At 45.9% G+C, this 24845-nt stretch overlaps 1 protein-coding gene across 2 annotated transcripts in view; it reads right to left on the reverse strand.

Moving 5' to 3' along the window:
* Positions 1-19463, reverse strand: part of WNT3A (Wnt family member 3A) — a 60714-nt gene extending 41251 nt beyond the window's left edge. Inside the window, exon 1 of one of the 2 annotated variants that reach the window (XM_081971714.1) lies at positions 18671-19463. In XM_081971714.1, coding sequence (XP_081827840.1) covers positions 18671-18741 — 71 coding nt within the window. In that variant the 5' untranslated portion in view covers positions 18742-19463. The remainder of the gene's footprint in view (positions 1-18670) is intronic. The other variant, XM_081971717.1, reaches the window with a different exon arrangement.
* Between the last annotated feature and the right edge of the window lie 5382 nt (positions 19464-24845).

The following is a 24845-nucleotide window of genomic DNA, read 5'->3' on the forward strand; positions in this document are numbered from 1 at the left end:
GGGAGAAACCATCTTGAGCACATGAATGGATCATGGTGGCCTCCATAATTTTTGTTTCTTAACTCAGTGGGAGAAGACTTCCTCCAGGAAGTCTTTTCCCACATTCCACATAATATATCCTTTAATAGGTCTTCTCCATAGCAACCTTGAGTGGGAGAAGATTTTCCTTTGCAGCTGTGGTGGTCTTCACAAATTTAATCACTTAGTAGAGGTTCTCCATAGCAACTTCAGGGGGGTGGGGGAGGAGAAGATTTTCCTGGCAGCTGTGATAGTCTCGGCAAATTTCAGCCCTTAATAGATGTTCACCACAGCAATGTTGGGAACAGAAAGGTTTACTTGAGGGCCACAAATTTCCTCCTTTTTTAGAGGTTCTCCATGGTGATGTTGGAGTGAGGAACAATCAATAGTGGGATTGCCAAATAGAGAACCACCAGCACTCTATGAAACTACTATTAATCTACTATTAACCTAATTATTTGGATTAACCCATAGACTCAGAAGAACAAAGTTTAACCTGATTCATCAGATGGTTCTCCTGTAACTGAGGCCTCCATAAACACGTGCAAGAGAGAAGTGGAAAAGTAGACTTTCAGAACTTGGATTAAAGGGTCTGGAGATTCCAGACACCCCCCAAAAACACCTCGTCAGCACAACATAAATTAATGATTTTCTTCCAAAGCTCCTGGCTTTCTGCCAGTTGTTGATCCACCAGCAAACAGCTGCTCATTTCATGGTGTGCGAAGACACCCGCTTTGACTTGTAGAGAGAGAAGCTGGTGGGTCAAGCGTTCAGTGTTAAGTCACACACGCCAACGTGCCAAGATCCTGGGGTGTGTTGATTTTTTGAAAGAAGAAACCACCGCCCTGCCCTCCGTCTAAGCTTCCTTCTCCTTCAATCAAAGCTATAAGGACATTCAGTTTGACAGGTTGGTGTCTGGTTTGAGAGAATGATGGTCTACTTAATTAATTAAAGGTGGACTCTACCTCCTTGAGTGAAGGTGGGGCCACCTCCTCTGAGAAGGTTTGTGTTGACTTCAAGTTGGCCTGAGAACTTCCTTCCCTGCATTCTTCAAGAATCCAAAAAAGGGGGTCTCTAAACTTGGCGACTTTAAGACTTCTGAACTTCAACCTCCCCAAATTCCCCAGTTGGCTGAGGAATTCTGGAACTTGGAAGTCCACAAGTCTAAAGGTGATCAGGTTTGGAGATCCCTGATCCAGAAGATCTTCCTTTGGTTTCCGAGGTCCATCGCCCACAAAGAAGTCAGGGATGGGTTCTCTGCATAAGTTATTTGACCTCAAAATCAACTGACCCATGAAATCAACTTCACCACTAACCAATGGTGAAGCAGGAACAGGGAAGAAGGATTGGTTGGGAACAGCTAGGAGAAATTAGAACTCAGAACAGTTAGGAGAAGCAGAAGGAAGTGACGAGATAAGGAAAATCAGGTGGTGAGGGACACTTGAATGTCCGCACAACCTCTGTTTCATTCAGAAGACCATTTATGGATCTTCCTATCCAGAACTCAGTGGCCAGTCAACCCAAGTTCAGGAAATATAAGGTAGACCTTGACTCACAACCACCACTAAGCAAGACAGTTGTTAATTGAGTTTTGGCCCATTTTACAATTTTTCTTGCCACAGCTGTTAAGTGAATCACTTCAGTTGTTGTCAGTCATACCGTTGTTAAGTGAATCTGGTTTCCCCCATTGACTTTGCTTATCAGAAGGCCGCAAAAGCGGATCCCATGACACTGCAACCATCATAAATACGAGTCAATTGCCCAGCGCTCAGATCCCACCTTAACTACAGTGGCTAGGTTTCTTTCCCAACCACAAACCATGGGGTACTTAAACGCAGTTTGTTAAAGTCCTGTAGCTGTCACAGGTAGCCGGATTACGGTTAACATATCGGTTCGGCCCATTTGACACACGAAGTTAAATGGTAGCTGGGGATTCGCATAACTCATTTCCCAGATTGTCTTTGACTTACGATGGGTGGTCCAGCAAAGGTTGGGAGTTCTAATGGACTTACCTAAGGATTTGAAGTTACGACCCAGATTCATTGTTCTGACACCGCTTTGGGTTCTCGGCATTTATAACTTGTCCTCATAGTCGTCATCTTCCTCATGTTCCTCCTCCTCTTCCTCTTCCTCCTCTTCTCTTCCTCCTCTTCCTCTCCTCCGCTTCTCCTCCTCCTCCTCCTCCCCTGCTCCTTTTCCCCTCCTTCCAATTTCCTCCACCTCCTCCATCTTCCTCCATCTCCTTCTCCCGCCCTCCTCACCTCCCCCCTTTCTCTTCCAGCTCCTCCCCTCCTTCTCCTCCTCCCCTCCTCCTCCCTTCTCCTTCTCTTCCCCTCCTCCCCTCCTCCCCCTCTTGTCATCCTCCTCCCCTTCTGCTCCTCCCCCTCCCCCTTTCATTCTCCTCCCCCTCTCCCCAAATCCCTTCTAGCACTGATGATGTTCCCTAGTTGGGTCATGAAACATGTCCAAGAAAACCACCCAGCTCAGAGAGCACCAAGGATCCTACGATTCAACCCTGAGCTACAAACGTTCTCTTCTGCTGGTGCAAAGGCTGCTTGTTAGGGGGTCACAAATCTCTTAGGTCTTCCCCTCTCCTGCAAACAACAAACTCCGCTTCCTTATCGCAACCTTGAAGTCTTTTTTGGCTACTTAGCTGTGTGCCTATTTATGTCCATAAAAGAGCATTCTTCAGAATAACAGAGTTGGAAGGTACCTGGGAGGTCATCTAGTCCAACCCCTTGCCCAAGCAGGAGACCCTACATCATCCCAGAGAAACGGCTGTGCGAACTCTTTTTCCTTGTCAGAAGGTGGCAAAATGCTTGAGCGGAGGAGGGTTGGACTAGAAGACCTCCAAGGCCCCTTCCAACTCTTGTTATTCTATTCTATTCTAGATGACCTCACCCCATCCCCCAAGGGCCCTTCCAGCTCTAGACTGATTGGATTAGTCATTCAAAGGCCAGGGATGTGCCCCTCCCTGCAATCCTTCCTTCCCCACCCACCCCCCACCTACCCAATTCCCCCTCCACCTCCACCGCTTGACCAAAAGCAGGAAAGATTTACAGCCTCCCCTCTTCCAAACCTGCACACCCTCCCTTACATATTTCAAACAAGCCCGTGCAAAGGACAGAACACGCACTTGTGCCCCGGGGGGCCACACATTTCGCCTCTGTGCTTTGACATCATTTTTTTCCCCCGTTCATCAAGAATGCACCACAGCATGGCTGTCACCCCGAGCTATTTTTCTGGAGCAGACAGGCGTGGAAGGAAAAAAGAGAGAAAATAAAATAAAGTAAGATGCACAGAAGATCTGAAAAGTGAAGCTGTCACTGGACAGATCGGGCCCTGCATTTGTTCACTCATTACCTTTTTTTTTTACAGGTGGTCCTCGACTTATGACCACAATGGAGGCCAAAATGCCATGTTGTTAAATGAGATGTTTGGTTCACTGAGCTCCGCCCCATTTTTTTAATGACTTTTCTGGTCTCGGTGGTTAGGGGAATCCCTGCATGGAAGACGGTCGTTAAGCGAATCCGGCTTCCTCCTTGATTTTGCCCATCACAAGGGGATCACGTGACCTTGGGGCACAGCAAGGGTTGGTAAGTATGAACCAGCCGCCAAGCGTCAGGATTTTGATCACGTGACCTTGGGGATGCGGCAAAGGTTGTAAGTGTGAAAAACGACCATAAGTCACTTTCTTTCTGTGCCGTTGAAAATGGTCACTAAATGAATTCTTGTAAGTTGAGGACTAATTGTCAGCATTCGGTCAGGATGGGCTTCTTTAATCAGTGGAGGGACTTGCCTCCAGAAATTGTGGGTGCCTCCAATAATACAGGGTTTCCTGCTTGAGCAGTGCTTTGGAATAGAAGATCTCCAGAGTCCCTTGCAACTCTCTTATTCTCTTATTGTATTGTTATTCTGTTATCCTGTGTTTTTCTGTTATTCTGTTGTAGGTGCTCCATCACTGGGGGTTTTCAAGAAGAGATTGGACAATCATTTGTCCAGAATAGATTTCCTGCGTAAATATGGGGTTGGATTAGGAGATTTTCAGGGTCCCTTCTAACTATTATTTTTATGTTTAACATCAATAAAAAAAAATTTTGTTTTGTTAGGTTGACTACTGTACTTCTATGTGTGAATGCAATTCAGGCAATTATTCTAAGTTCCTGAAATCCTGAACAACGTGATTCCTTCAGTATTTTACAGAGTTGGAAGGGACCTTGTAGGTCATCTAGTCCAACCCCCCACCCCCACCCAAGCACAAGATCTTACCCTATTTCTAACAGATGGCAGCCCCGTCTCTTCTTGAAAGCTTCCAGTGATGAAGCTCCCACAACTTCTGAAGGCAACTTTGTTTCATTGTTGGATTGTCCTCACCGTCAGAAAATTTCTCCTTAGTTTAAGGTTGCTTCTCTCCTTGATTAGTTTCCACCTGTTGCTTCTTGTCCTCCCTTCTTGTCCTACCCTCAGATAATAGTTTGATTCTGTCTTCTTCGTGGCAGCCCCTGAGATATTGGAAGACTGCTATCATGTCTCCCCTAATCCTTCTTTCTCTTAAGCTGGACATACCCAGTTCCTGCAACCATTCTTCATATGTTTTGTGCTCCAGTCCCCTAATCCTCTTTGTTGCTCTTCTCTGCACTCTTTCCAGAGTCTCCACATCTTTTCTACATCGTGGTGACCAGAACTGGATGCAGATCCTAGGCATGGTCTTACTAAGGCAGGCTTGGATAACAACAGCAAGCAGAGTATACGAATAAACCAAGAATTAACCTCGTTTGCACCATAGGCAGCCAAGAAACGGTTGCACTATACATTAGTGGGGGAGAGGAAATCCTTGCATGTAGAAAAATAGCATCTCAGAGAAGAGATGTCAGCCAAGCAACAAGTTATAGGTCAGGGCCCATTTCCTCCATTCAGAAAGGCTCCCGTGTTGTGTTTTTTTTGGCAATGTGGCAGCATTTTATGGTCATGCAATCCACCGTTTGGGTGGCAAAATGTCCCAAGCTCCTACGTCCAAGCTCTATATGGGGTGAATAGCTTTGACAGCCCGGGTGGCCTAGTGGTTAAAGCACCAGCTTAGAAACTGGGAGGCCATGAGTTCTTGTTCTGCCTTAGCCATGAAAGACGGGTGAGGGGTTTGGGGCCAGCCACCAGGAAATGAAGTCCCAGCGCCCTGCCACGGGGATGCTGCAACAGTGGATAAATGAGCTTTGCCTCATTTTATGACTTCCCTTGCCGCGGTTGTTAAGCAAATCCCTGCAGTTGTTAAATTAGTATCACGGTCGCTAAATGAATCCGGCTTCCCGGATTGCCTTGGCTTGTCAGGAGGTCGCAAAAGGGGGAATCACATGACCCCTTTTATGACATGGCAACTGTCATAAATACAAGTCTGTTGCCAAGCGGGCGAACTTAGATCACATGACCACGGGAGGCTGCAACGGTCATAAATGTGAAAAATGGTCATATCTCACTTTTTCCTGTGCTGCTGTAACTTTGAACGGTCGCTAAATGAGTGGTTGTAAGTCGAAGACTGGCTGCATTCCCCCAACTGCTGAATACAAATGAAATCAATCAGATTAACACATATTTTTGCTTGAATTGGCCTGGTGCGTGCAGAGCCTAATCTCCTTTCTATCTTCCTAACCAACCCGTAGTGATTCCCTCCACCCACCCCATCCCCTATCCCCAAAACCTGTTTTCAAAACCTCCAAAAGCTGCCATCAGCCAGCCAAGCAGCCGGACCTCATGGCTGCGAAGTTTCCCTCGGGGGACAGAAGAGGGCTAAAGATTGAAGGGACAATTTGCTGAGCCTGCTCCAGTCATAAATAGCTGCCCCTGGGAGAGAGGAAGATAATGCCCCCATGCTCTGGGATGGGATACACACACACACATACGGGGAGGGGGGGGAGAGACTGTATCCTGCAGCTTGTGGTCAGCTCAGCTTTCCTGATGCATGGATCATTAGGAAACTGGGTTGAAGGGCTTCAGAAGGAGGAGGAAAGGAAAGGGGAAAAGGAAGAAAAAGAGGGAGGAAGGAAGGATCAGGAGGAGGGAGGCAGAGATGGAAGGAAGGAAAGCAGGAAGGGGGGAAGGAGGAAGAAAGAAATAGGGAAAAGGAAGAAAAAGGGAGGGAGGGAGGATTGGGAGGAGGGAGGGAGGGATGGAAGGAGGGAAGGAGGGAAGGAGGAAGAAAGAAAAAGGGAAAAGGAAGAAAAAGAGGGAGGGAGGGATGGAAGGAGGGAAAGCAGGAAGGAGAGAGAGGAGGAAAGGAAAAAGAAAAAGGAAGAAAAAGAGGCAGGGAGGGAGGGAGGATCAGGAGGAGGGAGGAAGAGAGGGAAGGAGGGAGGGAGGTACGGAGGGATGAATGGAGGGTGGAAGAAAGGAATAAGGAGAAGGAGAAACGGAAGGAGAAAATAAAGAAATGGAGGAGAAAAAAGGAGGAGAGAGGAGAAGAGGAATGAAGAGGATAGGAGGAGGAGGAAATAGCAAAGGAGATGGAGATAGCTAAAGAGAAGGAGCATATAGAGAAGGAGGAGAAAAGAGAGAAGGAGAAAGGGAAGACAGAGAAGGAGAAGATAGAAAAGGAGATAGAAAGGAGAAGAAAGAAAAGGATATGGAGAAAAAGAAGTAGAAGAGGGTAGGGGAAGTCGAGGGAATGACTAATGAGAAAGATGAAGAAAATGGAGAAAGAGAGGAAAGGATGAAGGGAGGAAAGGGGGGAGAGTTAAAGTAGGAAGAAGACTCTTAAGAAAGAAAAGGAGAAGGAGAAAGAAGGGGTGAAAGAGTTCTGATAACTAACTACAGAATTCACTTCAGTCATCAAGACTTCCATTTATGGAATCTAAACTTCAAATCCAAAACAGAAGCCATCTGAAGTAGCATCCCAGGGCTGGCTGCATCCCTCCTCTTTTCAAGGGCAAAGCCACAACTTTTGATGACTATAGTCAGTAGCCTCCTGCTATTGTGCTACTCCATGGACAGAGATGACCTCTGCATGCTCTTTAGATGTTCTCCAGAGGTTCCTGGGTTCTTTCTGCAGTTTAACCTCAAAAAGCCGAGGTCCACTACCTTCTGGCCTTCCACCAAGACCCAAGGAAGCCCCTCAATTTTGTCACTCCATCTTGAGTGGTGGACCAGATTTAACTTCTAACGCAAGAGTCTTAAATCCGGGCGTCATCAACTCTTATCTTCATGAGGACCACTCCTGTTGATAACCAAGAAAAAGACCAAATTCTTGATGCCTATCTAAGTTGATACGGATTTCAGAAGGAGGTGGACACAGGCTGCTGGAGGCTAAGATCCGGGCCATCCATCATGATCTTGTCAACACAACTATTTCTCCCTTGGGGTTGTCCTTCAAAGATCTCATGATGGAAGTCTACAAAATTTGGAGCACTTGCAAACAAATATTCCCCAAAATTATTTAGACATTGTCCTGAGAAACCTCATTTCTGGGTGTTTTCAAGACTGGCCTGGAAATTTCCAGAGACGGTCTTGTGAAACTTTTCTTCTGTTGTTGTGACCACATAGAAGTTGGGTTCCTGATGGTCAGCTTGACTGGCTATTTCTCCTTCTCTGGGTTACCTTCTGATTGCAATCAGAATTCCAAAAATTCAAATTTTTCCTAGGAGCCCCAATGACTCCTAGTAAACCTCAAGTACAGGCAAGTCCTCAACTTATGACCACAAACTGAAACCAGAGTTTCTCTTGCTAAGCAAGGCAGTTGCTGAGAGAGTCACGTCTGATTTGACGGCCTTTTTCTTCTACTGTTGTTAACTGAATTGCAGCAGTTGTTAAGTGAATCATGTGGTCAATAAGCAAATCCTGCTTCCCCAATTGACTTTGTCGGAAGCCATCTTGGAAACTCATGAATGGCGACCACGTCATAAAAATAAGGCCAAGTGCCCAGATTTTAATCATATGACCGTAGGGATCTGGGATGGTCATAAGTGCAAGGACCAGTCATAAGTCACTTTTTTAGTGCTATCATAACTTTGAATGATCACTAAATGAAAGGTATTCCTCAACGTAGGATGGCATTGAAAAAGTATGCTTACAATCATTTCATCATATGAACAAAATTCAGATGCTTGGCAACTGTCATGTACTTATGACAGTTGCAGGAATTCTGGGAGTTGAAGTGCCCAAGTCCTTTTTTTTAAAAAAAATAATTTTAATCAACTTTTTAAAACTTTAAAACAGCATTTCCAATCTTTATAGCGTTCCGAAATCGGTAACCATTGTATTTAAACATTTTTCAGTTTTATGGTCTTTTATACATTACATGTTATACGTTATACTGTATATGTATATAATATCTTTAACTTTTAGTGTTATTTGCTATGTTTACATGTATATAGGGTTTTTCACTTCACTATTATTCCTAGGTACTCTTTATGTATTAACTTTGTACGTAATTTCTAACCAATTGTACCACCTATTCCAGATCTTATAGTATTCTGTTTCCTCTCTTATCTTTTAATTCCGTCCTTAATTTATCCATTTCTGCACAGTTGAGCACCTTTTTTTAAAAAAAAAATCATCATTGCATTCCAAGGAATGTTTTCTTGTTTCCAATTCTGAAATTCTGGCTGTAGTTATTATATGGAGTATGATATTTGGAGAGATCTCTCAATCTTGACAACTTTATGAGGGGGTTGGCTTCAATTCCCAGAATTCCTCAGCCATTTTGATGAAATCCAAGGCTTGGATCCAGACTGCGCTGGCTGGGGAATTCTGGGAGTTTAAGTCCCCAAGCCTTAAAGGTGTCCAGAGGAGGAGACAGAAGGACTGCCATCTTGAAGAAATCCCAGGCTTGGCTGCTTCTGTCTTCTGAACTAGCCACCAGTGACTCCTTTGTAACCCCTGGGGGGGGGGGGGCTTTTAGGCATGGGCCTTGTAGTCATTAGGAGAGAAATGTGTTCCCTGCTTGCACCTGGGTTTGCTGGTACTGTTTGCTTCCACATCTGTGGCATTGCCAGAAAGCTGCAGATCAGAACTGGAGCGAGTTCAAAGCTATGCAAGCGAAGCTGGAGGAGAGATTTCAAAGAGGAAAATCTGTGTAGCTGGGCCAAGCCTTCGCACAACCCGCCGTCCCAACTGGGGATAAGAAGGGACTTGCCTGGGTGGAAATTCTCTCGGCACTTGGGAGAGAAGGAGGGAAGAGGGGCGCTGGGGAGACATCAAGGGCTGCTTGGCTAGGGAGGTTCTCCTTGCTAGTAGAGCTGGGGTGGAAGGAAAGGAAAGGAAAGGAAGAAAGGAAGGAGGAAGGAAGGATATACAAAGAAGCAAGGAAAGGAAATAAAGGAAAGCTGAAAAGACAAAGAAAGGAAGGAAGGAGAAAGAGAAGGAAAAGGAGAGAAAAGGAGGGAAGGAAAGGAAGGAAGGAAGAAGGGGAAAGAGAAAGGAAGGAAGGAGAAAGAGAAGGAAAGGGAGAGAAAAGGAGGGAAGGATATAAAAAGAAGCAAGGAAAGGAAATAAAGGAAAGCTGAAAAGATTAAGAAAGGAAGGAAGGAGAAAGAGAAGGGAGAGAAAAGAGGGAAGGAAAGGAAGGAAGAAGCAGAAAGAGAAGGGATTGAACGCAGGAAGGATATACAAACAAACAAGGAAAGGAAATAAAGGAAAGCGGAAAAGACAGAGAAAAGAAGGAAGGAGAAATTTCCTGATTGTTAGTACAATTTATCAATGGAACAGCTTGCCACTAGATGTTGGTATTGGGTTTCCTGCTTGAGGGGTGGGTTGGACTAGAAGATCTCCAAAGTCCCTTCCAGCTCTATTCTCTTTGTTTGTTTGATTGATTGATTGAATCAGGAAAGTACCTGCCTTTTGAATCTTATCTTGAGCTTCTGGACTTAAAAATTATCCTTTTGTTTAGGGAATTATCCTGATGTCTTCCCAACTATGTTATCTTCCTTACTGTTCATATGCATGCATGTAAAAAAGACAAATGCACTGAATTGGATCCTCAAGCATGTTAATCTCTTGAGGTCAGTGATATCTCTTTCTCCAAGGACCAAATCTTATCAACTTTGTAATTCTCTCCAGGGGGCTCCAATCTTGGCAACTTTTAAGACTTGTGGACTTCAATTCCCAGAATTCCTCAGCCAGCTTTGAAGTCCACAAGTCCTAAAGTTGCCAAGGTTGGAAACCCCTGGTCTAAGCAATTTACAGAGTCAGCCTATGCCTCCCAACAAACTGGGCCCTAAAAACCTTCAGCCTGGTGAGATTCAAACTGCCAAATTGCCACCAGCCAGCAGAAGTAGCCTACAATACTGCATTCTAACCAGTGTCCCACAATTGAGTCCAAAATTTCTGTTGTTAAATGAGACAGTTGTTAAGTGAGAGTCTTGCTCCATTTTAGGACTTTTCTTGCCATGGCTGTAAAGTGAATCACTGCATTTGTTAAGTTAGTCACATGGTTACTAAGTGAATCCGGCTTCTTCATTGACTTTGTTTGTTTGAAGGTTGCAAAGGGGAGATCACATGACACACAACCGTCATAAATATGAACCAGTTGCTAAGTGTCTAAATTTTAATCACGTGGCTATGGGGATGCTGCAACGGTTGTTAAGTGTGAAAAATGGTCATAAGTGACTTTTTCCAGTGCCGTCATAACTTTGAATGAATGGTTGTAAGTCAAAGACTACCTGTATTCCAAGATGCATCAAGAGAGCCCCAAGTGGGAACAGTGTATTATTATATAAAGAAGAACCACCAACTCCTCAACTAGGGTTGTTTTCTTGATGGCCATGCATAAATGCTTCCAGGAACAAACGTGTTATGGAGTCTAGGGAAGCCCATGTGGTCACCCCGATATTTGTTTCCACAAACACCACCACAATTTGGTCAAAAAAGTCAACAGTAGAGTTGACTGATCACCACACATGTTCTACCTCCTTCCCTACAACCTTCAGAAGAACAAACAAAGGGTTGTCCCATTTCTTCAACCTTAACATCTCCATGCCTACCTAGACATGTTTGTAGTGGGCCTCCACAAAGGACCTACTAAGCTTTCATTGATGGTGGTGGACTTCTCAAGGGAGATGCCATCTCCTGCTCGTTCCTAGCTCCGGAATCTGAGGGGAACCACAGAAAATGCTGCCAAGGATGGGAAGCTGGTTCTTTGGCACAAGGAAGTCCTCTTGGCTGCAACAATATGATTTTATTAGAGCCTAAGCTGGTATAATAGCAACGAAGGTGGTCCATCATGTCTCCTTGCCAACATCAACAGAAGACAGCTATTAACTCATTTTCATTCCTCCCCAGCAGGAGATTCAGATGCTCCTCCTCCTACGGAGTCAAAGAAAAGTTCCTCTAACTACATCTTCATCTCACCTGTCCAAATTCACCTTGAGAATTTTTCCTTGTCACTGTGTGATGTTCACCCACTTTGGACCTGGTAGGTCCAGCATTTATATCCTGCCTACTGTCCAATCAGGTTGCTTAATCTGGGGCTACAGGTAATTCTATATTTACAACCATTCATTTACCAATGAAAAAAGGGAGAGAGTGGTCCTTGCAGTTATGACCATCACAGTATCCCCATGGTTATATGATCAAATTCCTTCCTCCCTTCCTTCCTTCCCTCCCTTGTCCCCTTTCTCCTCTTTCTCTCCTTCCTTCTTCATCTCTCCTTCCTTTTCCCCTTTTCTCATTCTCTCTTTCCACTTCCTCTTTTTTCCTTCTCCTTCCTTTTTCTTACTTCTTTCCCTTCCTTTCCCTTTCTCCTTCTCCTTTGTCTCTTCCCTTTCTTCCTCATTCTATCACCCCTTCCTTTCTTCCTCCCTCCCTCTTTTCCTCCCTCCCTTTTTTCCTTTCTTTCTCCTTCATCCCTCCTCCCCCTTCTTTCCTTTGTTGTTCTCCTTCCTTTCTCTTTCTCCTTTCCTTCTTCCCTTCCTTCTTTGTCCTTATTTCATCTTCCTCCTGCCTCCCTTTGTTTTCCTTCCCCTTTTCCTTCCCCTTTCCTTCCTTCCTTCCTTCTTTCTATCCTTTTTCTTCCTTTCTCTTTTCTCTCTTTTTCTTTCTTTCCTACCTCTTTTTTCTTCCTCCCTCCCATTTCAGGGACCAACTAGAGCAATAAATGCAGAAATACCATCAATCTCTTGTGAAGGACCACAAATCACAAGGACCTACCCAAGCAGGGGTACAGCCACATGTATTACACCTCATCCAGAATGACCTCACCTTCACATCCTCCTCTCAATGCCTGCGGGGAGAAGATCCAGAAGCCTTCAAAGGCTTCCTAAAGATTCACTTCCTTTCCCCAGCATCCTAGACCTTCTCTCCATCCCCCCCCACACACCCCTCTTCAGAAGCCAAGCCTAATCTCATGGCTGATCCTTTCAAAGCCTCTAATGCTTTTTTAAAGGATCTGCTGAATTGCTTTGAGGGATAACCAAACTTCTCTAAAGAAAGTAGATCAACTCTTGAGTCTGGTGGAGAGCAATTCCTAGTAAGGTCAATTGGATGAGAGTGGAAACTAATCCAGGAGAGAAGCAATTTAGAATTGAGGAGAAACTTCCTGACAGTGAGAACAATTAATCAGTGGAACAGAAGTTGCCTCCAGAAGTTGTGAATTCCCAAACACTGGAAGTCTTTAAGAAGATGTTGGATAGCCATTTGTCTGGAACGGTGCAGGGTTTCCTGCCTAGGCAGGGGGTTGGACTAGAAGACCTCCAAGGTCCCCCCCTGCTCTATTCTGATTGGCAGTTCTGGTCACCACAATACAAAGATGTGGAGACTCTAGAAAGAGTGCAGAGAAGAGCAACAAAGAGGATTAGGGGACTGGAGACTAAAACATAGGAAGAACGGTTGCAGGAACTGGGTATGTTTAGCTTAAGAGAAAGAAGGACTAGGGGAGACATGATAGCAGTCTTCCAATATCTCAGGGGTTGCCACAAAGAAGAGGCAGTCAAGCTATTCTCCAAGGCACCTGAGGGCAGAACAAGAAGCAATGGGTGGAAACTAATCAAGGAGAGAAGCAACGTAGAACTGAGGAGAAATTTCCTGACATTGAGAACAATTAACTGCTAGTGGAACAGAAGTTGCCTCCAGAAGTTGTGAAAGCCCCAACACTGGAATGTTTTAAAGAAGAGAATGGACAACTATTTTTCGGGGATGTTGTAAGATCTCCTGCTCAAGCATGGGGTTGGACTAGGAGACCTCCAAGGCCCCTTCCAACTCTGTTCTTCTGATCCTTCTCTCTTAGTACTACTGCCAGTTCTTCTCCTGCACAATTTCAGTAGAAAAACAGATCTGGGAAGATCACAATGGATTCAAAACCTTTCTAGTGGGATCTGGAACCAGACTGTGGAAGGTTTCTTACATGCCTTGCAGAGGCTGGTCTACCAGTTGAAGGAGAAACTTCATGGATGCAAACCCAACACTGCAAAAGAGCTTCCCTTTGTAGTACATGACCCCAAATCTTTGAACACCCCCACACACACCAAGAGGAGATACAGAACGTGAAATAGTCCCAGCGAGAAAGAAACATAGGTAGCTCTTGACTTATGGCCACAATTGAGCCCAGCATTTCTGTTGCTAAGTGAGACATCTGCTGAGTTTTGCCCCATTCTACAACCTTTCCTGCCCTGGTCGTTAAGTGAATCACCACAGTTGTTAAGTTAGTCAAACGGTTGCGAAGCGAATCTGGCTTCCCCCCCTTGATTTTGCTCATCAGAAGGTCGCAAAAGGAAATCATATGACACCCCCCACACAGACTGCAACCGTCATAAATAGGAATCAGCTGCCAATTGTCTGAATTTGAACCACACTATCGATCATAAGGATGCTGCAACAGTGTGAAAATCGGCCATAAGTCCCTGTTTTCAGTGCCCTTGTAAGTTTGAACGGTGATTAAATGAACTGCTGTAGAAGTCACGAACTACTAGAATCTGCATTGAGAATGTTTTTGAATCAACACACACACAAAAACGAGGTCGAAGGAAAACAGAGGTGTGGGGGTGGGAGGACATGATAAAGGAAACAACTCTGCAAAATATAAATTTTGTTAGCATGTTGATGGGCAAAATAGACATTTCCCCTCCAATGCATTTATCATCAATTGCAGCCTGTAGATTTAAAATAAAGCTTTCCTGCGGCATTCCCATCATTTCTACTCCCTGCCTGGGGATGATTGGCGCGCGGGGGGGGGGGGGGAATGTAGCCTCCCCAGTCATGTAGAGATTGGGGTGGGTTTTAACCCCAAATGTTTGGGGCAACCCCTTCCCTCCAATGGGACACGCCTAAAGACCACCAAGCATCTACCTGGGGGTCCAAAGCTTGGTTTCCACGTTGGGAGGATGAGGGAGAGAAAGAGAGACAATGAGAGAGAGGGAGAATAAGAGACAGAATGAGAGAGAGAGAAAGAAGAGAGAGAGACCAATAGAGAGAAAGAGAAGAGAATGAGAGAGGGGGGGGGAGAGGGAGAATGAGAGAGAGACAATCAGAGGGAGAGAGAAAGGGAGACTGAGAGAGAATGAAAGAGACAAAGAGAGCGAATGAGAGGGAGAGAGAGAGGAAAGAAAGAAAGGGAGAATGAGAGTAAGAGAGGAAATGAGAAAGAGGGAATGAGAGAGAGAGAAAAGGAGAATAAGAATCAGAGAGAGAATGAGAGATAGAGAATGAGAGGGAAAGAGAAAGGGAGAGTGAGAGAGAATGAGAGAAATAAAGAGACCGACAATAAGACAGACAATAAGAGAGAGAGAGAATAAGAGCAGAATAAGAGAGTGAAAGAGAGGGTGAGAGAGAATGAGAAGAAAGGGAAGGAGATAAAGAGAGAGAAAAAGATAGAATGAGGGAGAGAAAGAGAAGGGAAATTAGAGACAGAATGAGAGAGAAAGACAGAATGAGAGAATGAAAGAGAGGGAGAGATTGGGAAACTAAATCAGAGCTAAGGCCAAAGCGAAGTGACTCCGGATGACTCTCCCCCCCCTCCTTAAACGGATGGAAAGGGAAGGGCGGCAGGCGAGAGGATGACAAGAGGCGAAGTAACCCATAAAAGCAAACCACTTAGCCGCCTCTAAATCCGAATCAAAAAGCCTTCGCGTTGGTTCTACGATCCGCAGGAAGGGGTTGGGGGCTCAGACACGAACCATTTCCCTCCCCTCTCCCCAAGGCGGAACTGGAACTCACCATCTCCTGATCATTGCCCCAAAGTCACCCAGCCGGCTTTCATCTTTAAGGCAGGACTAGAACTCACCATCACCTTACTTTCTTAGGTCGGTGCCTTAACCACTAGATTAAAAACTGTTGTGTTTGTTCCTCGTCTGTGAGCAAAATTTGTTCATCCCAACACACACACACACACCTCACCAACAGGTCCCAAGCAGCGGGTATTTGCACTATATTTTTGCACCCCGGTGTTTGCACACCGATCCTTAAGCAGTTGGTATCCTCCTCCCCGCCTTAAAAAATCCCTTTTCCGTCCCTGAAACTGGGAATAAACCGAATTTCTGCCGTTTTCCAAAAAGATTCGGCCTCCCTCGAACCTTTTGCGGGCAGAATTTTCGCAGATTTACAAAGAGGGGCGATAAACGCCGGGTTTTTGATCGCCTCGCGCTCCTTAGGCGCTTGGAAAGCTCCGAGGTTCGTCCCAGCGGGATGCGTTTAAACCGAATTAAGTCTCCAACGATTCGGTTTAATGAGGCCCGGTAGGGACCCTTTCCCACGGGAAGCAGCTTTTAAAAAGTGTAAAAATTTAACAATGGATAACAATCCCGGGAAGGAGAAATTTAACGCTTTTAAATCGCCTTTAAGCGTAATTTTCTATATATATTTTCTCCATGGCCCCGTTTCGAAAGGCGCAACCGCTTGTATTTTAATTCCATGCACGCATTCACAAAAACAATTCTCATCAAGGTCTAGATAACTGAAATCATTTTTTTCGATATTTGAACGACCATTCCTATGTCTCTCATACCTAAAGCTGTTTGAAAACACGTGTATCATATCTGGGGCGCCATCAGAGAAACCAGAACCAAGGTGCTTCGCTCTTTCGGGCACATTTGGCACCCGAAGAGCGTTTATTGCAACGTAACGTGTGAGTGCCTTTTATAGAGCTTTTATTGCAGCGAAATGTGTGAATGGATGGCCATGTTTATCTTTTTAAATGATTTTTTTTTTAAAAAACAGTCCTTTAAAATAACCAAAGATGGGTCGAGGTGAAATTTAAATAGGTCCGAATAGGGACGCGCGCTGGGAAACCAGGCAGACTTTAACATAATGCATTTTTTAAAAAAAATACTTTAAAAAAAACTTGGCTACTTTCACAGGTGAAGGACTTTAACTCCCGGAATTTAGCGTGGGGAATTCTGGGAGTTGAAATCCACACCTCTGAAAGAGGTCCCATTTGAAAGGGAGGGGAAATTGACTGGCGTTAGATATAAAATATCTAGAATAATTTTATTAAAAATGATTTTTATTAAGAAAAAGGAAACAGGTGATTTTTTTAGAGACCTTGTCAAGTGGATCAGCTCTGGCTGGACTGTATCATTCACAGAGCTGTACTGGGGAGGGAAAGGTTTAGCACTTAGAAATTTCATTTTTTCCCCTTGACTTCGAGAGGCGATTTGCCCACGTGCAAAACGGTACCTTTTTTTCTCACCTTCTTCCCGCCTTTTCTACCCCCTCCCTCACCATACAAACACTCACACACACGCAAACCGAAGTGGTCCAGCCCAGACAAGCTCACGCTATTTGCCTCTGGTTCTTTAGCTTCGTTGCCTCTGTAAAGTTCCTTAAAGCAGCACCTGGAGTGGGGCGGGAGGGGGCGCGCGGAGGGACAACACACGTGTTTGCGGATTTTCACAGTCCCTGACCTTGGGAAGCGGGAGCCTTAAGAAAGCCCAGCTTGTGGGGGGCGGGGGGGGGCAGGTGAGATTGGCAAGAGGGCCGGGGGGGGCCCTCCCCAGCCAAGTTCAAAAGCTCGCCTCGTTTTTCTCCTCTCCAGCTCTCTGAAGTCTGTAATTACCGCCGACCGACCGATTTGCTGCAACTTGCCCGCCCCGACAGCCTGCCAGCACCCCCCCGCACCCCGCTCTTCTCTCGCGGGGCTTAGCCTGCGAAGGAAGCGAGGCGGCAACCTTCGGCGAAAGAACCGGGCGAACGAGTCGTCAAAAGCGGGTCTCAGAGACGCGCGGAAGCTGGATGCGGGCAGAGAAGGAGGGAGGGGAGCTCTGCCTCCTCTCCTCCCCAGCCTCAGACAGCCCCCCCCCCCGAGGAGGGTAAAGAGTGGCTGCATCCCCTCCAAATCGGCCGATGTCCCCGATTTCTGGACCGCGGCAAACCCGCTTCCGACAATGGCCATTTGAGCCCCGCTTCCGACTATTGCGATTCGCCGGGCAGGGAGGGGCGGCTTCCAGCCAACAAGGGCCCCGACGCCTCGCCGGGGTGGGGGGTGGGGGCGAGTCTCGGGGTGCTTTCCGAGATTAGGAAGCTGCCCGACCGGTTGGACCGAACCGAATCGGAAAACCGCTTGGAGACCGACCTCTAAGCTATTAGAAAAAAGGAGTTGGGGTCGGGCCAAGGCGGCTGTGGGGGGGGGGGGGGGAGGGCAGAGATGACCCCTTCACCTCACCTCCCCCCTTGCCCTCCAAACCCGGAGACCCAGGGCAAAAGGAAACGTCCCAGGTTCGCAATGAGGGAGATTGGAAAACCGGGGTCGCCTCTGCCCAAGAAGCGAGGGCGAAGCCCCTCTTCGCGCCGCGTTTACCAGCGACTCGCGTAAAGGTTTACCCGAAGCTACGGGGAGTTTGGCTTCCACTGCACCGTCCCTCCTTCTCTAAGGAAACCCCCCCCCCCCATCTATTTGCAGTTATAAGCCAGAAGGCAGAAAAACAAGCCCGGGCGGCTGCCGATTCTGAACCATTTAAACCCCTCTCCCCAAAAAATAAGACAGCAAGTAGAGCCACTTTCGAGAAAATCCTGCGTTTTTTCCACTGGGCTTTCGGGATTTTTTCCCCGGGGGGGCATGAAGATGAGCGAAAACTCCCCCCTACCTTTACAAAGCTAATCTTCTAAACAGAAGAAGGGGAAAACGGCGCAGAAGTTTAAAAAATAAACCTGTTCTTAAGGAGAAAATATTTTCTATTTTTACGCTTCTGACATTTTTACGCTTCCTTCCCAAAGTCGCATTACTCTGCCCCTTTAGTTTGCTCCTTTCTAAAAAAAATCATTTTGTTTCCTGCTCTCGCTTGCTCTCTCTTTTTTTAACTCTAATTAAGTTAAAATCACGCTTTTTTCTTTTTTTAAAAAAAGCAAGCAACGCGCGTTGGCTTGTATCTTGATTTAACTCGCCCTGGAGAGCATCAAAACTGGATTCCTTAAAAAAAAAAAAACCACCAACCAACCTCTTCTTCCGCTCATCTCCTTCCCCACCTTTTCAAAGTCCCCCCTCTTATAGTAAACTTTAAAAATGAGTTCATCCACTCAAAATAAATCAACCGATTTGGGAAAATCTAACATGCAAAATTACCCAGGTCTTAAAATTGTCGTGGGAACGCAATTCCCTAGTTGCCCAGTGACACCCAGTTCCACACAACGGGTTATAAATAAGAAAAGGGTGAAGGCCACCTTTTTTCTGGCCAGGTTAGCTTCGCCAGAAAATGGGTGCCCCCCCCCCCCGAAATATTAAGGAATTAGACAACCAACTTACCACCAGATGGGATAACTCGAAAGAACACGGGTCATTCCGCCAATAAACAGCAAATATCCTAGAAAGAACATTATTGTCGCCTGGGAAAGTTGGTTTTAAATAAAAGATGCAAGTCGGAGAAAAGTCAGGCGAATAATAAAAAGAAGAAGAGCGCAAGAATTGCAGGGATTTTTTTTCTCTCTTCAACGCGCGGGGTAGCCGGAAAAAAAAACCTACGCCACCCCTTGAAAATAAAAAAATTAGCCTCAACAGGTAGCCTGCGTTTCAGTCTCTCGCGGATTGTTCCACGGCGTCTCTTTCTCTCTCTCTCTCTCTCTCTCTCCAACTTTCAAGCAAAAAAATCGAAATAAATCACCCCGAATTAATTTCGGAGAGGAGTTTCCCCTGTTTTTTGGGGAGGGTGAGAAGAGAGAATCTTTCCGGCCTCAGCCAAGCTAAAAAAAAAGAAAAGGAAAGAAAAGAAAAAGGAAAGAAATATCTAAGAGGAAAAATAAGTTTTCAGAAAAATCAACCAGCAAATCGAGGAGGGAAGCGCCGAAGCTGCCTCTTTCTCAAATGCCAGAAGAGCGACTGAGCTACTTCCGAGAATTTTGCTTCTTTTAATACCCAATTAAAGACACGTTGGCCCACAATCCCGTGTGTGTGTGTGTGTGTGTGTGTGTGTGTGTAAGTAAGCTGAGAAGGGTACAAAAATGAGAGAGGGAGAGGAATAAAGGAGAGAAGAAAGAGATAAAAGGAAGGGCAAAAAAAAAAAGAATTACATTTTGGAGAAGGTGGATAACGCAGTGATGGAGCGAGTGAAACCCAACTCGGGGTGTGGCTTCCATGTATTGCCCCCCCCTTTATAAAATGGGGTTGATTTTAAGACAGGCTGGTTTTTAAAGACCCCAGACCCTCCCAGCTACCCCCTTTTTTCTCTGCTCCGTAGATCCGACTCTGTACGTCTAAAGCAGTGGCAAAAATCGAAATTTGGGGTTTTATTTGCTGTTGTTGTTTTTAAAAAAATCTTGCACCCCTACTGGGGAATTTATTTACAGTTCCACAAAATAAAAGGCGTCCCGGAAGTTCTCGAGCCATGTCAGACGTTCCGGGAGGGAGACGATGTCGGTCCCCCCACCCTCTCCGAATTTGACACGCTTGTAGCGTTCCCACGAGACACTAAACCAGCGTAGGGAAAGACGTTGCTTTTGCGCCCCCACCACACCCCCGAGGCTTCTCTTGCTTAAAACAGACTCGTTTGGAGGTGCTCCCAACGAAAGAAAGGGGGGGAGGAAAAATGCTTCGGGGGGAATTCAATACGGGGCGGGCAGTTTGAGAGCGTTGTGTGAATGCGGTCCTTGGGGAAGACGACTTTATCCGCATGGTAGAGGCGATTGTGGGGATGAAGCCGGCTGAGTTTAGAGCTTCGCTCTGGTGTGACTACGGAGCGAGATCTGTCGGAGGTGGCTGCGCCGGTTAATCCCTGCGATCCGGATTGAGCCAGTTTTCTTTGCCAAACGCCCAACTTGATTCGACTTCAGCCGAGGCGAGTCGGAGGGGTGTCCTATGTGGACGAGGACTGGTGTGTGTGTGTGGAGAGGGGGGGGGGGGAAGAAACCCTTACGCAGGTGTTAAGCGATGCATTTTATTCCTTAGGAAGCGGGGAGAAGTTGCCAGCCCGTTTCCTCGCGCGAATTCGGATTCAGTATAGTCAAAGGAAGAAAGATCCTTTGCCAATCCGGCGCTTCGAAGTTGAGAGAGCTGGGAGCATCTCCTCCCTCCCTCCCTCCCTCCCTCCAGGTTTCTCCCGTGTCCGACCATCTGGTCTGGGTTGCCGTTGAAGAAAGCAGCACCACCCGTGGTGGGTATAAAGGCCGTCTGAACGCGGCCTCGCGGGTATTTGCCGGTTGGAATGGTTAAAAAAAAAATCCCCTCTACGCCGCGATCCTTCGCGTAGGCCGGTGAGGTTTGGAGGAATCTCGCTTACGATCCTTCCTTACCGACTTTCTCGGGAGAAAACTCTTCCTACGACCTCGTGGCCGGTGTCCAGGCAAATACATGCGTTCACAGACATACCCCTGGGAGGAAAAGAGCAGATTAAAACCACTCGCGTTTGGAGGAAGAAATGAAAAGGCTATGAATTTGTACACACACAAACGCGCGTTTGCTTTCACACGTGTGTGTGTGCGGGTGTGTGTGCAGAGATCGGTACACGTGATGATGCCTAGAACTACCTATGCCCCCACACATCCCCACATCAAGAAAGGAGAGGATCAGGAAGAATGGGGGGAGGGGGTATATTTCCCCCGTTCAGACAACATCCTGACCCTTCATTGAAGAAAGACGCGTCCAGCGCGGTAATTTCAAAGCGGGGAATGTATTTGCATCTAGAACCCGCGCGTTTCTGCCTGAGTGCCTTTAGACACTCGCGGCCTTATTTACGCACCTACGCACCAACCAAAAGCGTGTGTATCTAAATCTCTGCTCGCGCACGTGTGAAAGCACCTTGAAGGTCCGCACAAACGCTCAGGAGTGTAGGTATTTATGCATCTGCGCCCTCCCCCCAGCTGTTTCATTGATTTCCCCGCAACGCCAGGAATTTTCCCTAGGCCTCTTTTCTTAACGTGTTTGTCCGTGCGCACGTGTATTTGTATGAATGCCGATCATGCGCGTTTGTAAGAGAGGGCTTCCATTTTCATCCCCGCATTTTCGATCCCAATTATCACTCTGTTCTTCCTCCATGACTGGCTTCCCTCCTGGTTCCTGCCCGGTCTTCCCCGGAGCCAGGCGATCGTCCTTCGCAAACCCCGAGGGAAAGCCTGCACCTGTGCGAGCTTTGATTCTCACTATGCCTAAATCAGCGTATGAGGAGGTTTAATTCGTTGCACCGGGTTTGATCTGGTTTCAGTCTTTCTCCTTTCCTTCCTTCCTTCCTTCCTTCCTTCCTTCCTTCCTTCCTTCCTTCCTTCCTTCCTTCCTTCCTTCCTTCCTTCCTTCCTTCCTTGGAATGAGAAAGAGAATGAGAGGGGGGGAGTGAGAGGAAGAGAGAGAATGAGAGACAAAGCAAAAGAGAAAAAGAGTGAGAGAAATATTGAGAAAGAGAGTGAGGGGGAGGGGGAGAAAGGAAGAGGGGGCAGTCCTCCCCTTAGATTTCTAATTTATAGATTGGGTATAAGAATCTGCAGGAAAGTCAAAATCTGTTTTTCAGGGCCAGGAAGAAGGGAGTTAGACTTCTTCTTCATACATATCCCAGGCTGGCTTCCCCCAGGTTCAAAGCCAAAGGTTTTTCCCCCCCCCCTCACTTTTCACCTGAAATACCTAGGCAATTTTGTCTTTTTGTGGAGACTGTCTGCAAAAGTCCCTGCAGTTTTCTGGGAAAATTTTTCAGAAGTGATTTGCCATTGCTTCTTTGGTGGAGCTTAAATGGAGTGGCTCCCCTCCCCCCCAGGTCAGCCAGCAACCTTTGTTCCTAAGGCAGGATTAGAACTCATGACTTCTGGATTTGGTGTTTTAAGCATTGTGCTGCAGTTGCCAAAAAAAGTCAACACTTGAATGAACACTTGGATGGAATCAAGATCAGGTGACGTGTTAATACCACTTTACAAGGCCTTGGAAAAGCCACACTTGGAATCCTACATTCAGTTTTGGTCACCACGAGGTAGAAAAGATGTGGAGACTCTAGAAAGAGTGCAGAGAAGAGCAAGAAAGAGGATTAGGGGACTGGAGGCTAAAACATAGGAAGAACCGTTGCAGGAACTGGGTATGTCTAGTTTAATAGAAAGGAGGACTAGGGGAGACATGATAGCAGTGTTCCAATATCTCAGGGGTTGCCACAAAGAAGAGGGAGTCAAACTATTCTCCAAGGCACCTGAAGGTAGAACAAGAAGCAATGGGTGGAAACTAATCCAGGAGAGAAGCAACTTAGAACTGAGGAGAAACTTCCTGACAGTTAGAACAATTCATCAGTGGAACAGAAGTTGCCTCCAGAAGTTGTGAATGCCCCAACACTGGAAGTCTTTAAGAAGATGTTGGATAGCCATTTGTCTGAAACGGTATAGGGTTTCCTGCCTAGGCAGGGGGTTGGACTAAAAGACCTCCAAGGTCCCTTCCGATTCTGTTATTCCATTCCATTCCACTACACTCATTCCATTCTCTACCATGACATTTATGGTCCAAAAATTAGACCCAAGGACAGATTTTTCACGGTTAGGCCATGTTGAAGCATATCTGCTTTGTATAAATTGAATAAATCAGTGCTTCTCAGCCTTGGCAACATGTGTGGACTTCAACTCCCAGAATTCCCCAGTCAGCCAGCATGGAGAGAGTGTATTGTATTGAAGCACCACTTTAAAAATAAAGTTTTTTTGAAGATTTATTTATCCCTTTCCAAATTCTTCTTCTTCTTCTTCCTCCTCTCTTCATTTTCCTCCTTTGCGTATCTTCTCTTTTTCTTCTTCTCCCTTCTGAGATGTGCAGCAAAAGAAATCAAACTTTGTTGAATTGCTCTGTGTTGAATTGATGATTTTCCTGCAGACATTTTATGGACCAAACTAGGGAATATAATCAGTGCTAGGAGGGAGTGGGGTGTGCAGAGAGGAGGAGGAAGAGGAGGAGGACTGTGGGGTCCTTGTTGCTCTCTGAGCTTGGTGGTTTCCTTGCAGACATTTCATGACCCAACTAGGGAACCTCATCAGGGCTAGAAGGCAGGAGGAGGAGGAAGATTGTGAGGCCTTTGGTGCTTTCCTAGAGAAGGTGAAGTCAAAAGCTTCGCAATTAGAACGTTCCAGCATATCATAGCTCTTGCAGTTTGTCCTTTTCATTGCATCTTTGGATTCCGTTGATCTGTTTCTATCACACTTTTTCCTTAATTCTGAGTTCGGAGTTTTGCCATTTTGGGTATCTCAGAAGTCAGAGAATCAGGGAGGTGGAATCACCAACAAGATCTCTTAAAACGTACTTCCGTTAACATGAAATCTTGTTTGACAGTAAGATGGTTGTTATATAAATGGAAGGAAGGAAGGAAGGAGAGTAGAGAGGAAGGGAGGGAGGTGAAATGGAAGGAAAGAAGAGGGAGGAAAGAGGAAGGAAGGAGAGTAGGGAAGGAGGGAGGTGAAATGGAAGGAAGGAAGAAAGGAAGGGAGGGAGGGAGGTGAAATGGAAGGGAAAATGGGGGGGAAAAGGAAGGAAGGAAAGCAAGAAGAAAAGAAGGAGGGGAATGAGAGAGTGACTGAGTATGGAAGGAAGGAAGGACGGACTGATTTGGGGGGAGTTAGCAGAATATAAACCCAATGCTAAATGAGGCCAACTATCTGGATTCATGATAATATTTAGTAATAATTTTGATGGGACGCAGATAGTTCCTCAACTTGCAACTGTTCATTTAGTGACCAAAGTTATAACGGCACTGAAAAAACTGACATGTCTGTTTTTCACAGCATCCCCAGGGTCAGGTGACCAATTTGGACGCTTAGCAACCGACTCATATTTATGACGGTTGCAATGTCCTGTGAATGAGTAGTGAGGTCTCTTAGAGATACAGGTAGTCCTCAACCTATGACCACAACTGAGCCCAACAATTATGTTGCTAAGCGAGACAGGTGCTTAGTGAGTTTCGCCCTGTTTTAAAATCTTTCTTGCCAGAGTCGTTAAGTGAATCACTGCAGTTATAAAGTTAGTCACATGGTCGTTAAGCAAATCTGGCTTCCCTGATGACTTTGCTGGTCAGAAGGTTGCACTGCGACCGTCATAAATATGAGTCTGTTACCAAGTGTCCAAATTTTAATCTGATCAGCATAGGGATGCTGCAACCAGCGCAAGTGTGGAAAACAGTAATAAATGTCTTTTTTTCAGTGCTGCTGCAACTTCAAATGGTTGCTAAGTGAACTGCTATAAGTCGAGGACTTCCTGTACAGAAAAGCAATTTATTCCTGAATAGTTCCAATTAAAAATTATGGATTTGCAAAACGAAAAGAAAAGAAGGCGGCTTGTGTGAATCTGCACTGCCATCTTGTGGTTGAAAAACCTCAGACAAATTTTCTTCCTGGTTTGAGATTTTAGGCATAGAATAACAGAGTTGGAAGGGACCTCCGAGATCATCTAGTCCAACCCGCTGCTCTAGAGAATCTGCACAGGCAGCCCTCCATTTACAACTCTTCATTGTCAACGCCAAAATTCATTTGTGCTTACAAACGCATGG

Source organism: Natrix helvetica (genome assembly GCF_964273705.1).
Source record: "Natrix helvetica genome assembly, chromosome: Z".
Classification (NCBI taxonomy): Eukaryota; Metazoa; Chordata; class Lepidosauria; order Squamata; family Natricidae; genus Natrix; species Natrix helvetica.